Here is an 18776-nt window from a genome sequence, read left to right as displayed (position 1 = left end):
CACCTTTTACACCCCTCTGGCCAAAGCAGGTCCCTTTATTTCAGGGACGTGCAGAAGTCAAGTCTTCAGTGTCTCTCAGAAGATGTTGAAGCCTCTCTGGCCAGCAAGTTCTGGTTATATAATGACCTTCAAGATAAATAACTTCTTTCACTGCATTTATTTGAAATTTCTCATTGTTCTAGCTTGTGTCTTTTGCCTCTCATCCTACTGCTCCGCATTCTTCAGGACATGTCCTTTTTTCTGTCAGTCTCAAGCTCTGTGTTTACACCACCTTTTGTACTGCCATGAGATCTTTCATACAGTTTGTGTATAGACAAGGCCATTCAGAGAAATTTCATGCCAGACAGATGTGAATGATTACACTGTAGGATAATTTTGTGGACAGAACCTGTCTTAAGATTTTGACCAGCAAGTTTCCCATCTTAGTGTATTTTTAGTGCCTAGGGTTCTTAATGCATACCTCTAGCTCAATCATCACTGCAGATAAACATGATTCTTTTTAGCATTTTCCCACAGCAAAAAAAAACATTTTGTAGTTACTGCTAGTCCTGTGCAGCAATAACATACAAATTTCAGAGTACCTGGCCAGTCTGGTGGCCTAACTTATCTGGGTATTTGTGCCAATTATTCTGTTTCACTTGGCATAAAGTCAAGCTCTGCCCCAAGAACAGCATTGAGATAGTTGAGGACTCGTGATCATTTTTCTGTGCTATTGGGGCAGAACAAACTTATAGGCAAGCTTCCAGAATTTAAAATAATTCCCCATAATGGGTTGCCTCCTTTTTGAGACTTCAGATGAATAGAAGTGAGGATCACAGGAGTTTGGAGCACAATAGACTAGGTACATACAAGCAGGATTTTGGCTGGGGATAGTCAGGAGGTTAGTGCTATTAGGAAAAAAATGTCAAAGAGACAGACTGAATCAGACCTCCTACTACAGGGGAAATTAGAAGTTTTTACCAGCTCGGTTATGCTATTCACTGTCATTAAAGCAAACCACCACACTTTATTTAATAGGAGCCCTTAGTGATAACCCTGAACAAATCACCTCCCCTGTTTTTGCAAATGAAATTTCCTTTTCTGATAAGCAGTCTTCTGCAGCTTCCTCACTCTGTTCTTTCACTTATAGCTGACTTCTGGCTTCTGTCTCAGGGATTCTGTAACTTCTGTGTGGAGCAAGCAGAGGCTTTGACAGAAGAAATAGTACAGGTGACTTTGATATTGTCACTCTGTGCAATCTTGTACATTTAAAGTCCCAGTTAAAGCATGAGATCTAGAGACTTCTGTTTATTTAAACCAACAAAAAAAGACTATTTCTAATCATCTTCATTGCCCATACAAGATCATACTGTTCTTTTAAGGCTCAAATAATAGGAAGTTAAGTACAAAAATAACCCATAACATTCTGATTTCTTCTTTATCAAACTCCATAATTGTATATTGGAGTAGGAAAAGATGAGTTGACTCATTTTTAAAACTTGATGGTGCAATATCTGTCAGAGAACACCAGTGGACTGCTTTCAACAGACAGTAGTACTGATCACATGGGTCAAAGTTACCTTCAAACAGGAAATGAAATAAAAGTCTTCAGACAGTTTCAGATGTTCATTAGCCAGTTTATAATTCTGATTACATTAGTGATGTTGCAAACAATATATTCACCTGTTAACCATTTCTCAGTTTTATCTCTATTCCAGTCCTAAGTTTTAGTATGATTGAAACAGACATGGAAGCACTAGTGAACATTCAACTGGAGGTTATATAATCTATAAATTTATTTGTCCCATGGAATTCATTCTGGAATGAACTCTTTTTAATGACACCTGATATTGCAAAAATTACAAAAAACTAATCAAAGAATGCCTAAGATAGATCATCTCATCAACACCAGATAATTTTACCACAAATTAAAATCACTTTAAAAAATATATATTACATGAACAGAAGGACAAAGAGGAGTTTGGAAAAAATATTTTGATAATTGAAAATTATATCTATTTCACAGTAGCTTAATTCAGAAAATGAACTGTCGAGAGGATGGTGTTTGAATCCAGATGGTATTTACCCATCAAGATTCTGTTGATGCAAAACTTAGTGTACACAAATAATGGAAGTTTATTATCAGGTAACTTCTTGCAATCTTTCTAGCTCTTAATTTGCTCATGCTTGTTTTATGCCTTGAATTGATTGCAGCAGAACTGAACTGTAAGGAGACTCAGTTTTGCCAGAAACATGCCTCCTTCTTAGTCTCTGCTTTCCCTGATAGTAAATGAGTGTAGAGGTGAGGATTTCTTCTTTTTCAATTATTTACTATTTATTCTTTGAAGTAGCAGTCACAATACCAACAAATATTGGTTACTGTTAAAGTGATGTCAAGAAATTGTTGTAGGGTGTGCAATAGCCAATGTCTCCTTCACCAGCATAGGTGTGAGTTAATTGCTATATTGCTGGTAGTGACAGAAAGTCTGTTAGAATAAGCACATTGAAAATACTGTGATTTTTTGGGACAAAACACAGCACTTATCAACTGCAAGAGATATCTGAATGAGATCTACAGGCAGAGGTTATGTAACCAATAATGTTTTATGTATCAGAAGATTAACTTTCAGTTTTTATGCATTCAACTTACGTGTAGCCTTCCGCTTCTCCCATATGCACATGGGACCATGGCTGTAGGTAAAACACAAATGCAATAATGCAAGAAGTATTCATGAGCATTAGACTGGGAAAAAATATATATATATATGAAACCAGAAAGATTGACACATAAGTAAAGAGGTTGTCTAAACTGTAGCTTTGGAAGTTTTGGAAAGATGATGGCAGAAAAAAGCTTATGGTGTCCATAGGTTTACTGCTTTTTTGATCAGTCTGTAAGGCCTGAGGGGTAACTTGTGTAAAGAAGGACCTGTTTGAACTGCCAGCCCAATGAGTCCGCATAGCCAAACTGTCAAGAGACATGTCAGAGTTCAGAGATATCAGAAGTCTCAGTCTGATCTACAGGCTTACAGGATCTGATTCAAAAATAAGTAATAAAACAGTTCAAGCCAAAAGCAGGTGCACAAAGCGTACACCACTAACAGCTTTTTTTCTACTGGCTGATGCATTTATTTTTGCTTTGATTTATGGCAACTTAATCTTGAATTGCACACACTACAATGGCTGAGAATTCAGGTTTCATTTCAGAAGACAAATATTTTCCAAACCGGAGAACACTGTTAATACTGTTTTATACAGGCCTCTCAGCTTCAAAGATCATTTAGAAGAACAAGTAGAGAGAAAAATAAGCACATTTTCAACAATCAGACTACTTTTTAATGCAAATGTAAATATATACCTCTATTTCTAATAAAATGTGTCTCATAGATATATTCCATATAGCATTTGTTCAATTTTGTTCTCTTTTTTTTTTTATTTGGCCAGGGACCAATAGGACCTTCTGGACCGAAAGGAGAACTTGGTTTCCCTGGACGCCCGGTATGTGTTAAGCTCTCAAACTGATTAAAGATAGAGCAGCTAATTTCTGACATATACTATGTTGTTTCTACTTCTTTTTCTGCTGTTACATATTTATTTCAGGGCCGTCCAGGACTGAATGGGCTGAAAGGCGTGAAAGGTGAACGAGGCGAGGCATTAAATGTAAGTTCTTAAAGTTAATTGAATAAAAATCCTGTTGAAGTTTAAAGTCAAGTCTGAATCCCTTTAAAATGACGGCAGGACTAAAAAGTTAAAATGGGCTTGAAATTATTAGATGTTCCTGCTGTTTTTCGTATGTGACAAAAGTCACTGGAAAGACAACTTCTGGGTCCATCTGGACAATTTTTACACATACAGCTATTTGTTTCAGATACCAGATGTAACAGGTAGTTGTCTGTGATTCACTACACAGGTGGTTCAAATAGCAAATGATTTGAGATTGCAAATCCTTTTCCTAACTATGTAGTATCTTCATTGTTTGATGATTTCCCCATGGGCTTTTAAATAGCTAGCATATTTCCAAAGAGTATGTAAGTATGTCATGAAATGTCAGCTGCCCTACTAACAAGGAAATGGTTACTGACACATATTACCTGCTTAAGTTGTCATGTACATGCATCTACAGTAATGACCACTGCATATGCTCCCAAGATGATAGCACATACATGTCCACCTACATCCTGTAACTATGTAATAAGAAGCGATGAGTAGAATTTATTCCACTGGTCTCATGGCAAACATGAAGACTGGGCTACACAACAATAAGCATAAGCAGTGTGTTTCAGTCTAGTGTATTGATTGTAACTATTCTGATATGGGCCAATCTGTGCTGGAAAAAAATTGCACTCACTGCAACAGCAGCTAATAATATTTCATCTGGATAAGAGATATGCTGGAAGAAAAAAGAAGAAGACAAGGGCCTCTTACTACTTTATCATAGAAATCATAAGTAGGAATAAGCTAGACTTAAGAAGAGATAGAAACCTGGTTGTGGGACGATCAAACCAGAAATTAGGCAAATTCTAACTGGAGAAAAGCAAACAGAAAAGATGAGCAGTGTCTGTCAGAAAATATTGAACAGATTTCTCCATATCTTCAAACAGAGTCAAGATTAATTTTCTGCACTGTTTACTTTAGTAAAGCTATTAAAACTTGTGTCACTAGATTAAGTTTATTAGGCTGGGAAATCAAAGCAAAAAAGTAAGCAAAACAGGCTACATCTTCTAGTAGCACTTTCTCAAGTGCTCAGGAAAAGATAAAATCAATGCATCACTAGCTCTCTAGCTAGATCTATAGCTATTACTGAGGTGATGTGCCATTTCACTGAACCTTACATCAGTGCCGACTGAAAGCTGAACATGGTGCAGAGCCAAGTTTTTAAATGACACAGTGAAGAGTTGATTAAGGCTTTTTGTGAAGGGCAGTTATGCCTCCATTGTAAGATCTTATCAATGATTTGGAGATCTTATCAATTATCTTGGAGATAATTAATAATAATCAATAATCAATCAACAATTAAATAATTAAATAATCAAATGCATGATAAATAACAATTAATTAATTTAATAATCAATGGTTGATTAAATAATTAATTAAATGATTAATTGATCGATAATTAATTAATAATCAATAGTCTTGAAGATACAATTATCATTGTAAGATCTTATCAATTATCTTGGAGATCTTATCAATTTTTAGTGCTTTTGACTGAATGTTTATTTGTTTGTTTTCCCCTGGAAATAATAACTTTAGACTGTTCTGTTCTCCATAGATTTAGGCTAAATACTAAAATTCACCTTCCAGCTTAGCTTGGTCCTTGTAATGGAAAGCTCAATCTCCCCTCAAGTCAAAAAGTAAAAAAACTTCTTGGTTAAACAATGTTCTCTGAGGCTGTTGCCCTTTGTTCCCTAGGCCCATTTGAAAAGATTTGTCTAATTATCTTTATTTCACTTTTTTTTTACCAGGGCATTCCTGGTTTGCCCGGGCCCCCTGGACCCCCTGGACCTCCAGGACATATTGTTCACATCAAAGGAGTAAGTACACTGAATAATCTAATAATCTGTTAATCTTTTTCCTCTGAAGAAGAAATATGCTGTTCTTAAAATATTTTCTAAAATAAAATCTCAAAATTTGTTTCAAGGAATGGCATTTAGGGTGGATTACCTTGCTTTTATGCATAGGAAGAAATTTCTTTAAATGAGCCACTGTCGTATAAAAGTTTTTCCCAATGCATACATATTGGGACATGCTGACAGAGCCCTGAGAGCTCCCAAGCAGCAAGCAGGCTCTGTTCAGAGGGTGCTGATTTTTGCCTCTTGGCTTTTTCTTGTTATGTCTATAAGATATTATTATTAGGTACATTATGTTGTGTATTATTGCCTACATTCATTAAACTTGTTTCCCATCCTATTTCAATAGACAGTTTTCCCAGTTTCTCCTAGACCTCACTGCAAGAATACAGTAAGTCACAAAAAGAATCTGCTCTTCGCAAGATGCATGGCCATGACAATGCATTACGAAAGTAGTTATATGCACAACCAGGGTAGCAGCTTTTTACCCCATGACTTCTGCTTTGCACCAGAGATATGCTTTACTTTGCCTCCAAGGTAACAGATTTTTAAGTGTTTAGATATTCAATGTTAGCCACGTGTAAAAAATATAGAACTAAAAACATGGTAACCTTTCACTCAAAGCAATTTAATTCCTTGGTTGTCTCTTTCAATGTCTTTCGAAACCCCACATTTCTACAGTTTGAGAATTGCTTTGAGAAGCTAATGTTTACATATACATATACAAATAACCTTTTAGATGTACATACAAGTAATGTTTCCATGTTGTTATGTCTTCGAGTGTTTCCAATTTCTCTGTTCAAAATAAGACTTTTTCTATATTTCAGTGTGACATGGAAAGTGCATCAGAAAAGAAAGAACACATTCCTTGTTTGACACTCATATGCAGTCTATTCACATATAGTACATGACTGGAGTGTTGTAATGAAAATATATAGGCCTTTTAGGAAGGACAGGAAGGGGGTCACCTTCTGTGCCAGTGATCAGTTGGAGTGCATGGAACTCTGCTAGGGGATAGAGGAACTGACCAAGAGCTAATGGGAAAAGATTAAAGGGAAAACAGGGTTAGGTGACATTACAGTGGGGGTCTGCTACAGGTCACCTGACTAGGAGAACTAAGGCAGAATAGGCACTGTATAGACAGATAGGAGCAGAGTCATGTTCACAGTCTCTGGTCCTCATGAAGATCTTCAGTCAACTTGGTATCTGTCGGAGGGACTAACACAGCAGGACATAAGCAATTGAAGACTCAGAATCACAGAATCACCATGGTTGGAAAAAAACAACAGGATCACCCAGTCCAACCATCCACCCATCACCAACAGTTCTCACTAAACCATGTCCCTCCACACAGCGTCCAGACGTTCTTTGAACACCTCCAAGTTTAGTAACTCCACCACCTCCCTGGGCAGCCCATTCCAGTGCCTTACCACTCTTTCAGAGAAGTAGTATTTCCTAACAACCAGCCTGAACCTCTCCTGGCACAGCTTGAAGCCATTCCTTCTAGTCCTATCACTAGTTACACAAGAGAAGAGACTGACCCTCAGCTCACTACAACCTCCCTTCAGGTAGTTATAGAGAGCAATAACATCTCCCCTTGGCCTCCTCTTCTCCACACTGAACAATCTCAGATCCCTCAGCCATTCTTCACAGGACCTTTTGCTCCAGACTGCTCACCAGGTTTGTTGCCCTTCTCTGGACATGCTTCAGGGCTTCAACGTCTTTCTTGCAGTGAGGGGCCCAAAACTGAGCACAGTACTCAAGGTGCAGCCTCACTAGTGCTGAGTACAGGGGGACAATTCCTTCCCTGCTCCTGCTGGCAACACTACTTCTGATACAAACCAGGATGCCATTGGCCTTTTTGGCTACCTGAGCACATCTCTGACACATGTTTAGCTGAGCATCAACCAACATCCTAAGGTCCATTTCTCCCGCAGAGTCTTCCAGCCACTCAGCCCCAGGTCTTTAGCGTTGTCTGGGATTGTTGTGCCCAAAGTGCAGGACCCAACAATTTCTCTTGTTGAACCTCATCCCATTGGCCTCAGCCCAGCTATCCAGCCTGTCCAGATCCATCTGTAGGGCCTCACTACCTCCAGGTAGATCGACACTTCCAGCCAATGTGGTGTCATCTGCAAATTTACTGAGAGTGCACTCGATGCTCTCATCAATAAAGGTCATCAATAAAGATATTGAAGAGGACAGACCCCAGTACAGACCCCTGGGGAACATCACTTATGATTGGTTGTCAGCTGGATTTAATTCCATTCACCATCTCTGGGCCCGGCCCTTGAGCCAGTTCCTTACCCAGCCAAGAGTGTACCAGTCCAAGCCACGGGCTGCCAGCTTCTGCCAGAGAATACTGTGGGAGACAGTGTCAAAGGCTTTGCTGAAGTCTAGGTAGCCTTTCCCTCATCCATCAAGTTGGTCACTAGATCATAGGAGATCAGATTGGTCAAAAAGGACCTGCCCTTCATGAACCCATGCTGGCTAGGCCTGATCACCCAGTCATCCCTCACATGCCATGTGATCTCTGTCAGGACAATCTACTCCATAACCTTCCCTGACACCAAGGTCAAGCTAACAGGCCTGTAGTTCCCCGGATCCTCCTTACAAACCTTCATGTAGATGGGAGTCATGTTGGCAAGCCTCTAGTCTTCTGTGACCTCACCAGTCATGAAGGAGCACTGATAGATGATGGAAAGCAGCTCAGCTATCACGCCTGCCAGTTTCTTCAGCACTCTCAAATGAATATAATCTGGCCACATGGACTTGCGGTAGTCCAGTTGGACTAGTATGTCTCTGACTGTGTCCTCCTGAATCATGGGGCGTTTTGTCTGCTCCCCAGCTGAGACTTCCAGGTCAGAGAGTGGAGTACCCTGAGGATAACTGGCCTGAATTTTAAAGACAGATGTAAAGAAGGCAATCAGAACCTCAGCCTTTTCCTTATCCTCACTGGTCATGCTCCCAGCCTCATCCAGTAAAGAATGGAGATTCTCCTTGGTCCTTCTCTTACTATTGATCTATTTGTAAAAGAGTTTATTGTTCCTTTTTACTTCAGCAGCCAGGTTGAGTTCAAGCAGGGCTTTTGCCTTTCTGATTTTCTCTCTGAACATCTTAACAAATTCTTTGTATTCTGAGTTGCCCCTCCCTTCTTCCACAGGAGGTGGATTCTCTTTCTCTCCTGGAGCCTTAAGAATAGCTCCCCATTCATCCACACCGGTCTTCTTCCCCTCCAGCTTGTTTTGCAGCTCAGGGGGGCAGGCTGCTCCTGTGCCTTTAAGACTTCCTTCTTGAAGAGCGACCAGCAGTCTTGAACCCCTTTACTCTCTAAGACTGAACCCCATGGGACTCCTCCTACTAGTCTTCTGCACAATTCAAAGTCCGCCCTCCAGAAGTCCAAGGTAGCAGTTTTGCTGTTCCCCTCCTGGCTCCACCAAGAATCAAGAACTCTACCATTTCATAGTCTTTCTGTCCAAGACAGCTCCCAACCTCCACATCTCCCATCAGACCTTCTTTGTTTGCGAACAGCAGGTCAAATGGGGCAGCTCCTCTCATAGGCTCTCTCACCAGATGCTTCAGAACGTCATCCTCCATATACTCCAGAAACCTCCTAGACTGCTTCTTCTGCACTATACTGTATTCCCAGCATATGCTGGGGAAGTTGAAGTTCCCCATGAGGACAAGGGCTGGTGATCGTGCAGCTTCTACCATCTGCTCATAGAACACCTCATCTGTCTCTTCATCCTGGTTCAGCAGTCTATAACAGATGCCCACCAGGATGTCTGCCTTGTCAGCCCTTCCCCTGATCTTTACCCATAGGGATTCAACCTTATCATCCACAGCCATAAGCTCAGAAACATCAAAGCACTCTCTAACATAGAGAGCCATGCTGCCACCCCTCCTTCCTTGCCTATCCTTTCTGAAGAGTTTGTAGCCATCCATTACAGCATTCCAGTCATGGGAGCGGTCCCACCATGTTTCCACAATGGCAACTAGGTCATAGCTTGCCTGCTCCACAATAGCTTCCAACTCTTCTTCTTTGTTGCCCATGCTATGTGCATTGCTGTAGATGCACTTCAGCTGAGCCCCTCACCTCACCCCTAATCCCATTAGTGCTTTCCCAGGCTCATCTCTAGTGGGCCTGGTTCTATCCCCTTTCCCCGTCATATCTAGTTTCAAGTCTCTAAAAGTCCTGCCAGCTCCTGGACAAAGATCCATTTTCCCCTTTGAGACAGGTGTTACCCATTGGCAGACCTGAGGCCAGGTGCTTAGTAGACCACTCCATGTTCAAAGAACCCAAAATTCTTGCATTTGCATCAGCCTCTCAGCCATGTATTTATAAGACGGGTGTTTTGATCTTCTTAATGTCCTCCCTGTTTTGCCTGAAATACAGGCAAATACTACTTGCATGCCTGCTCCATCAGCTAACCTCTCCAGCCCATAAAATCATTTTCTATAGTCCTCAGACTTCTGTCAGTGACCTCATCGCTGCTGGCCTGAACTATCAATAAAGGATAATAATCAGAGAGGTCGATCAGACTGAGTTTTCTAGAAATATCTCTGAATCCAGAAGGTTCCTGGGGTGCCTTGATGATAGCTTCTTTTTCCAAGTTATAGGGGAGCCAATGAGGAGAGGTGCTGTGCTGGACCTCATTCTAACCAATAAGGACTGGCCTGTGGGGAATGTGAATGTAAAAGGCAGCCCTGGCTGCAGTGACCATGAAATGGAGGAAGCTCAATATCCTTAGGGCTGCGAGGAAGATGAACAGCAAGCTCACCTCCCTGAAGTTCAGGAAAGCACTTTAGTGTCTTCAGGGATCTCCTTGGCAGAGTAACATGGGATGAAGTCCTGAAGGCAATAGGCAATATTCACCTCCTCCAGGCTCAGGAGTGATGCACCCAAGCAAAGAGAAAGAATGGGAAAAATGCCAGGAAGTCTACATGGATGAACAAGAAGCCAAAGTCAAACACAAAATAAAGCCTATGCAAGATGGAAGTACAGACAGGTAGCCTTGGCAGAATGTAGGTATAGGAGCAGATTGGGTGCCAAACCTTCCATGGAACCTGAAAGTACCTTACCTGATGAGATGCATTCAAAAGTCCTGAGGGAACTAGAAAGACAAAGTTTCTAAGACATCATATTTGAGAAGTTGTGGCAATTCAGTAATGTTTCCACTGAATGGAAAATAGGAAACACAACTTCCATTCTAAACAGGGAAAAAAGGAAAACCTGGAGAACTACAGGCCAGTCAATCTCACTTCTATATACCCAGCAAAATAATGGAGTAGATCCTCCTGGAAACTGTGCTGAGGTACATGAAAAATGAAGAGGTGATCTGTGATAACCAACATGGCTTTACCTCATGACAATAAATGTGTGACAAATTTGGTGACTTGCTATAGGAGGATTCGATCATTAGTGGGTAAAGGAAGAACGGTTGATGCCAGCTACTTGAACATATGAAAAGTTTTGATTCTGTCCTATACAACATCCATATCTCTAAAATGGGAAGACCTGAATTTGACAGATGGACTACTCAGTAGATAAGGAATTGGCTGTATGGTTGCACTGAAAGCCTTATAAGAGGTGGATGACAATGATGAATAATGCACCTACAGGGTCTTTGTTGGAATTGGTATGATTTAACATCTTTGTTGGTGATGTGGACAGTGAAATTAAGTGCACCTTTAGCAAATTTGTGAAGGACACCAAGATGAGTAATGGAGTCAATTCAACAGAAAGCAGGGATGCCATCCAGAGGGACCCTAATGAGAGGTATTGAGAGGTAGACCTATGTAAACCTCATGAAATTCTACAAGGCCAAGTGGGAAGTCCTGCACCTGGGCCTGGAGAGTCTCAGAAATGAATGCAAGTATGGCACTGAGTGGACTGAGAACAGCCATGGGGGTACTGGTGGACAAAAAAAAAAAAACAAAAAAAACCATGACATCTCACAGTGTATGCTTTCAGCCTAGAAACCCAGCTGTATCATGGGTTGCATTAAAAAAAATAAAAAATGTGGCCATCAGGTTGAGGGGGGTGATTGCCCTTTCTATGCCACCCTCTTGAGACCCTATCTTCAGTACTGTGTTCAGCTCTAAGACCCCCAGCATATGAAGCATATTGACTTTTAGGTGGTCCAGAGAAAGGCAACAAAAATTATCAGTGGGCTAGAGCACCTATCCTACAAAGATAGGCTGAGAGGGCTGAGTTTCTTTAACCTAGAGAAGACTCCAGAAGGGTACATTTTACCAGCATTCTGGTACTTAAAGGGGTGCTACAAGAAAGAGAAGGAGACACTACTAGGCAGTGTGGTGATAGGACAAACGGTGAGAGTCTTAAACTAAAAGAGGATAGATTTAGACTAGACGTTAGGAAGAGATTTTCAGTATGAGCACAGTGATGTTCTAGAACACGTTGCTCAGAGAAATCATGGATGCCCCATCACTGGAAGTGTTCTAACTCAGATTGAGACCTGACCTAGTGGACATGGAAATGCATATGAAGCAAAGATGTGCAATTGAATTTCTCCACGTGGAAAAAATTGCATCCATTGACATTCATCAGCACTTACTGAACATTTATGGAGCCCAAACAATGGATGATGGCATAGTGAGGCACGGGCGATCCATTTCAACAGTGGCAACAGTGACATGAAAGACAAGCCATGCTCCAGAGAGACATGCAGATACTGTGTTGAAAAGTAGTGTTTTGTAGTGGAGAGCTTATCAAATAGTATTGTTGTGTTTTTTTATCTGTTGTTTCCACATAAATAAACAGGAAACGTTACTTTTGGAGCAATCTGCATACTTTTTGTGATAGCATGCAGATATGTCAGGCTTCCCAACTGATGTATTTCCACCAGTTAATGGATATGGATAATTTTTAAGTGAGTTTTCTTTGTCTATAGGTGAGCAGTATTTACCCTGGAAATCAAAAAGTTCTTAATGTTCATGGTGAGTTTTTCTTGTGGCATGGTTTAAATAAGCTGCTCTTGATGTGAACAAACAATTTTTCTTGGTTGTTGCATAACTGAGTTTATGGAGCTGGGCAAGGGGGGTGGGGTGAGAAAGGAAAGACAATAGTGGTCTCACTTCCTTTTCTTTTGAAGCTGTAATATTCTCTCTTGGTCCAGCCTCAATACATAGACCAAGGAACAAATGAGCATAGGTCTGCACTTCAAAGGCTAAGACTTATAAATAAAGCAGTGCAGCACAGGTTCCACAGGTTCTAATCTTAGGAGCCCTCTGTCAGAGCAAAGAAGCACTGTGAGAAAAGCAGGCATCACAGACTACTGTGACAAGCCATTCTCTGCTCTGGCAGTGCTCCTCAGATTCAAATTCTAATATCCACTTGACATTAAATCCCACCAAACAACCAAGTTGTCTCATTCCTCCAGTGTCGTACTGATGAGGTCAGAAATACTTCCCTTCTCTGTGTTAACTGATACCAAAATACACTCATCTTATGATTCCTGTCTGTTTTGATAATGAATGGGGCCAGCACAAATGACACAGGCACCGAATTTGAATAATTGAGTTTACTTTTACTTAAGCTTAAAGGAATAAAATAATAAGTGAAATAGTACAGCAAGAACTCAGAGGAAGGAACTGCACCTAATTACCATTATCCAGATCTACAATTGCTGAAGAGCCGTGATTGCAGGGATTGCAGGATTTGGAGAGCCTTTCCTGGCCATTGGGAGGTCCTGTGCCATGCATCCACTCGGAGGTGAAGTCTCCAGACTTGCTACACCTGGGTCCAGTTTTTACATAGCTGAATAAATAAGCTTACGTAACTTTAAGCACGGAAACATCTGGTGTCATCCTCCTGTTGTATTCTACCCAAAGCTTGGCCAGGGCTCAAGGGAGTGTCTCTGTCTATTTGGGCTTTAACCACAAATTTCTCAACAAGATCGTATATCTGGTTCCACTGCTCACAAGGTTTTACAGCCCTGTAAACATGTCCCTAAACAAATTAACATCCCCTATTGGGATTAGTGTCACACAGTGTTACAACAGACCTTTATAAATTGGCAACAAAATATATTTCATGTTAAAACAGCAAAATAGATTACAATTGTATTGCATATATGGTATAAGATTTGGTAGTGAAGTTCATCTAAAAGTCAACTTTGGTTCAGGGCCTACTGTACTTGCCTGAGAACTTCACTATGTTATTGATCAAAAGAAAGCTGTCACAGAGGGAACAAACTGACTGCTGGAGCCATAGAGAATGTTACTGATGTAAAGCACAAGATATTGGTGATTTTTTTGAAAGGTGTTTGAGTTTTCAGGTGAGACAGAAGTTGCTATATGCCTCATACCCTAGGAAGTTGAGGCCTGTCGAAAAGAAAGTAATTTCTGGGATTCAGGAATAGCTAGAAAATACTGAAAGGCAGACAAAGTAAATAAGGCTGGATAGAAAGGAGGTTGAGATGCCTGGAAAAATTCTTACTGCACTGGGGAAGTTCTGTCAATTTTCACTCCTTTTAATAGAAGTTTTTTTCAGTTTTCATTCCCTTTAAAGAAGGGTGAAATCTGTGGGGTCCAGTGAAGGCCTGAGCCTTCTAAATCCTTCTGACAGAATGGCTGACTCACTTCTTACAGATAAGTTGGTCTTGTGCTTGGAAAACTGTCCACATTTGTTCTGGGGTCCAGAACTGCGGTCAAACAACGTGGTCCAGAGAGCCTAAGCTGCATAGTACTGTGCCAAAATTCAAAAGCTTCCAATTCTTTGTCCCTTTCTGTACATAAGGACTCTTGATTTCTTTGTCCATATCTTTGTTTTTGAAGAAGAATTCATGATCCAATGGAATAAATGCCTACAGGAAGCCATGGATTCATGGTTTTTTTTTTTCCTTGATTCAAAGAGTTGATTCCAATTAATTATTCATTGCATCAGTCCATTAGCCTGTACTTGAGAGGATGACAAGAAATGGTAATCAACTTATTAATTAATCAAAACAATTCTCTACAATATTTCAAGCTAAAAAGGACATCCTTCTCTTTCTAGACTTTGTCTAAATAAGAACTTGAAAGTGAGGATTTGTACTCTGACAATATTTAAACCTTCTAGGTTGTATTCAGTTTCTCATTATAGTGTCTTTTCTCTAAGTGCATACTAGTTCCCAGCCCAAACAGTAATTACTGTGGCTTGGGAAGGAAAAGTCACCATTTGCATTAAAAGTCCATTCCATTTACAATTTATTGTAAAATTACTTACCTTTTCCATTCTGAAGTTATACTCCACCAGATAAACACAAAGTTGTAGCTTAATGGGTGCACCAGAGATTAAAAATAAACCAAGCCAGCGTCTGTAGTTTAGCTTTTTGCTGTTTCTCAAAATCTTCCTTCAGGGACAGATTCAATTGCATGTAGAGGGGAACAGGTTGCAATTCTGCATGCACATACTATATATGTATGTATATATGTATTTTTTTTTTAAGTAAATGTTGACTGAGTCAGTGATGCCACGATCAAATACTGTAGAAGTCCTCCCGTTCCAAGAACAGCAGAAATTTTTGTGACAGTTTTGCTCCTTCAGAGCTTTTGGGAGCTAAAAAATGAAGTTCCAGAGCATCCAAAGGAAGTAGTCAGTTGGTAGTCAATCCAACAGCATACACTGATGAAGAAGGTCTTCTCAAGATTATGGAGGAAATAAACTCAGAAATGCTTGATCTTCACAGAATCCCAGAGTTGTAGGGGTTGGAAGGGACCTCTAGAGATCATAGAGTCCAACCCCCCTGCCAAAGCAGGTTCCCTACACCAGATCGCACAGGTAGGTCTTCAATATCTCCAGAGAAGGAGACTCCACAACCCCCCTGGGCAGCCTGTGCCAGTGCTCTGTCACCCTCACTATAAAGGAGTTCTTGTGCACATTCATGTGGAACTTCCTATGCTGTAGTTCTTCCTCCCTTTATTTAGCTTACTATGAAGGGTAATTCCCACCTTTATTATGCTTTCATAGCATTTTTGTGGAAAAAACTCAGTGTAATCTCCAATATGCATCCTGAATCTCTTTCCCAGTTACTGTATTCCTATCACTGTACAAAGGAGTCTGGAAAGTTTGTGGATTAATTAAATAAATCAGATCCCTTATGTGCAAAAAAGTTAAATATTGCAGTAGTAGAATATGGTATCAGATGCTGTGCTTTGTGGCTGTTTTTGGAGGAAGAAATGACTACCTGGGTACACTAGCATGGTCCACAGAATAGTCAGTGGACTGGTGTCAGCAACTGGAATAGTTCCTCTACCTCTGTAGTGACTGAGACAGTCAGAAAGACAACACCATCTTGGTGTAAACAGAAAAAAAGAAAGCAAGAGAAGGAAAACTGAGTGCAAGAGATCAGGATAAGGGGATTGGATTAAGCAGATGAGAAATGAACTCCTGAAGAAGAGAAAGCTAGAGGTTCCTTCTGTATGTTCCATATTTATCTTGATGTTTTAAGACTGCCTAAAATACTGATGGCTGAACTAGAAACTTGACTTGAAAATAATTCTAAGGATGCAACCCCAGAATTTGCTTTGATTATGCACAGTTAATATTCAGCTGGCAACCTGCAAAACTATCTGTACACCTGATAGATCATGTAGTTGGCTTCAAACCATAGAAGGAGACCCTGCCATTCTATCAATAGCCATCTTAATGTGGACTTGTAGCTGAAGGCCAAGAGTCATCCAAAATGGTGATATACGTGATCGTCTTTTACTTCTTATGACTAAAAAATGAAGAAGGGCAGAGAGGATCTGCTTGGGAACCTCTCTTGTAAAATGCAAATCTTAAAGAGAAGTTAATCTTGATTCTTCCATATTCATGGCACTTCTGCACAGCTAGAAAAAGGAAAGATATTTGCAATATTTTTCACCCTAAAATGTCAGGGCAGAGAGTGAGACAAGTGCTGCCACAGAAAACTAATTAGGAGTCTCTTATCATTAAATCTTTATTTCTTACAAAAAAAAGTCTTATTTACATTTAGTATCAGGTCATGGAGCATAGATTGAGTACCCATGCAAGACAATGTTATATCTGTGTTTATCCCCACAAAATTCACAAATGCAGTCAGATCAGATTAGAGAAACACCGGTGCTCTGAGTGATTCATTGACTCCCAACATAGGTCACAACTGAACACAGGCTGAGGCTATCATGAGTGAAAACTGCTTCAACAGACGTGTCCTATACCTCCCTGCCATCATACTTCAGCACCTTCTCATTATTTGAGAGAGGATCACCTCTCCTTAAACTGGAAAAGGCATTTCTTCCTTAAGAAAGTAGCTATATAGCTATAAGATGTTACTGTGACAGAAAGATATTTTACATGAATTTTGTAAATATACTGACAACTAATAAAGCAGAAAGAAAAGAAATAAGATCAGAGAAATCTAAATACTCAAGTCAGCTTACCTAGATCTTTTATCGTGTAAAGTACCACGAAAGTTGAACAATACCTAGAAAAATAGTTTATCCAGATGTATTTGAGTATAACTCTATCTTCAGTTTGCCTGGAAGGAAAATGATTATAAAAGCTTTTCTGATCTCAGAGAATATTTTTTCATTAATAATGTCTTTATGGTGTAAGAGAGCAATAAGCTGTAATATTTTTGACATCCATAGTTATAGATATCATATATTGATTTCTTCTATATTGTAGAGACAGTAGAAGATTTGTTATAAAAAAAAATCTTCATTTGAGGAATTATTTCTGTTCTTGTCCCATGAAATTCCCAAATTCAGTGAGAACAGGTTTATTCAACAGGTCTTATGGTCATCAAACTAGGTCATCAAAAAGACCGAAAGATTGATTTGTAAGAGAAAGGTCATTTTACACATGTTGGGGTTGATATATAAGGGAAAACAATCAGGGAGCCATTCAGTGTTTACAAGGAAAGCGATACAAGCATATAGAGACCTGGAGTGACATATCCTGCGGGAAAATCTGTACTTATTTTGAGTGGTTTGACTGTCACTAGTCTAGTCTGTTGCTTGAAAGTTCTCATTAATTTGTCTTCTTCGTGATGCTTTTATTGCAGATGCTAAAGGAAATGGAGATTGCTGGAGGCTGCACAATTCAGTGGACTTAAAAGGAGAAAAGGGAAACAGAGGTGCTCCAGGACCACCAGGTATATTAAATCTGTCACCAGCACCCTGTAAAGGAATGTGTTTAATTTAAAATGCAGTTCAACAATGCACTTGGGTACTTTCCACTACAGCTTTGACTACCTGAAGACTTATATCTAGTTTCTTGTTTAAGAGGTCCAGAACAACAAAGCATATAATGTTATAAAAAAAAATATTCTCTGGAAATAACTATTTGTACCATATTTATAATATTTGTTCTCTAATGAAGTCATAATTAATACAAAACTGTAGCTTTGTTTCAAAGCCAAAATTGACTCGATTGAAGACATTTTGCTTATTTTAAGAGGACACCTCTTTGATCATGAATCAAACTTCTTATTAATAATCTTTGCTGGTCAATATCCAATGCCTTGAAGTAGCAGCTAGTGCTTCCGATTCATTAATTAATTTGGAAAAAAAGTGCAAGGAACATTCCTATTCAGAAATTAAGAACATTTCCTCTTCTGCGCAAGTTTATTCGCTATCTACATTTCTCCTCATTCCCAGGCTTTGTATTTAATGCAATTTAATGTCCTACCGTTGTTTTCTTTTCCATACCAGTTTATTTCAGTTACTTAAGAAGAAAAGATTATGCTAATGATTTTATGTAAAGCTGCATCTTGTTAAGGATAGAGAAAACAAGAATTCTAGTTAGATTGCTAGTTAGATTGACTTGCCTCTGTCTTCCTCCTAAAATAAAACATCTATTAATTTGCCTACCAATTAAACCAATTCTGTTTCTTCTCTAAATATTTTCCTACCCATTGTTGCAGTTGCTAAATTCTTTGATATAAACAATTTCTCCAGGTCTCATAGATAACCACATAACCTCTGACAGTGGAAATTCACAAGCTAGAAATTGCAGAATAGTAGAACATGAAAATGTTTTGTTGTTGGTTTTGTTTTTGTCTTGTGACTTCTTTTCTTTATGAAGAGTTTTCACCCTTCTTTTTTGTAATACTGGTAGTACTTTTGGTAATACTGGAGCTAAAATGAAAGAAGGGAGAGGAAACAAGATGCCATCTCACTGGGCAAGCATTAATTCCTGTAATGATTCAGTTCTGTTACTCCAGCAACTGAGTTCTTCTATAGATCAGAAACCAGATCTGAAAG

At 39.6% G+C, this 18776-nt stretch overlaps 1 protein-coding gene across 1 annotated transcript in view; it reads left to right on the top strand.

Moving 5' to 3' along the window:
- COL15A1 (collagen type XV alpha 1 chain) overlaps window positions 1-18776 on the top strand; it is a 153101-nt gene that overhangs the window by 95426 nt on the left and 38899 nt on the right. The window contains exons 20-25 of the mRNA XM_065753005.1: window positions 3421-3474; window positions 3577-3636; window positions 5439-5507; window positions 5893-5934; window positions 12455-12500; window positions 17576-17665. Coding sequence (XP_065609077.1) covers window positions 3421-3474; window positions 3577-3636; window positions 5439-5507; window positions 5893-5934; window positions 12455-12500; window positions 17576-17665 — 361 coding nt within the window. The remainder of the gene's footprint in view (window positions 1-3420; window positions 3475-3576; window positions 3637-5438; window positions 5508-5892; window positions 5935-12454; window positions 12501-17575; window positions 17666-18776) is intronic.

This window comes from Cyrtonyx montezumae, unplaced genomic scaffold, assembly GCF_038088225.1.
Source record: "Cyrtonyx montezumae isolate F1298 unplaced genomic scaffold, pur_monq_1.0 scaffold_8, whole genome shotgun sequence".
NCBI classification, from domain to species: domain Eukaryota; kingdom Metazoa; phylum Chordata; class Aves; order Galliformes; family Odontophoridae; genus Cyrtonyx; species Cyrtonyx montezumae.
Note: the sequence above shows the minus strand (reverse complement) of the source record. Positions and strands in the feature narration are given on the sequence as shown.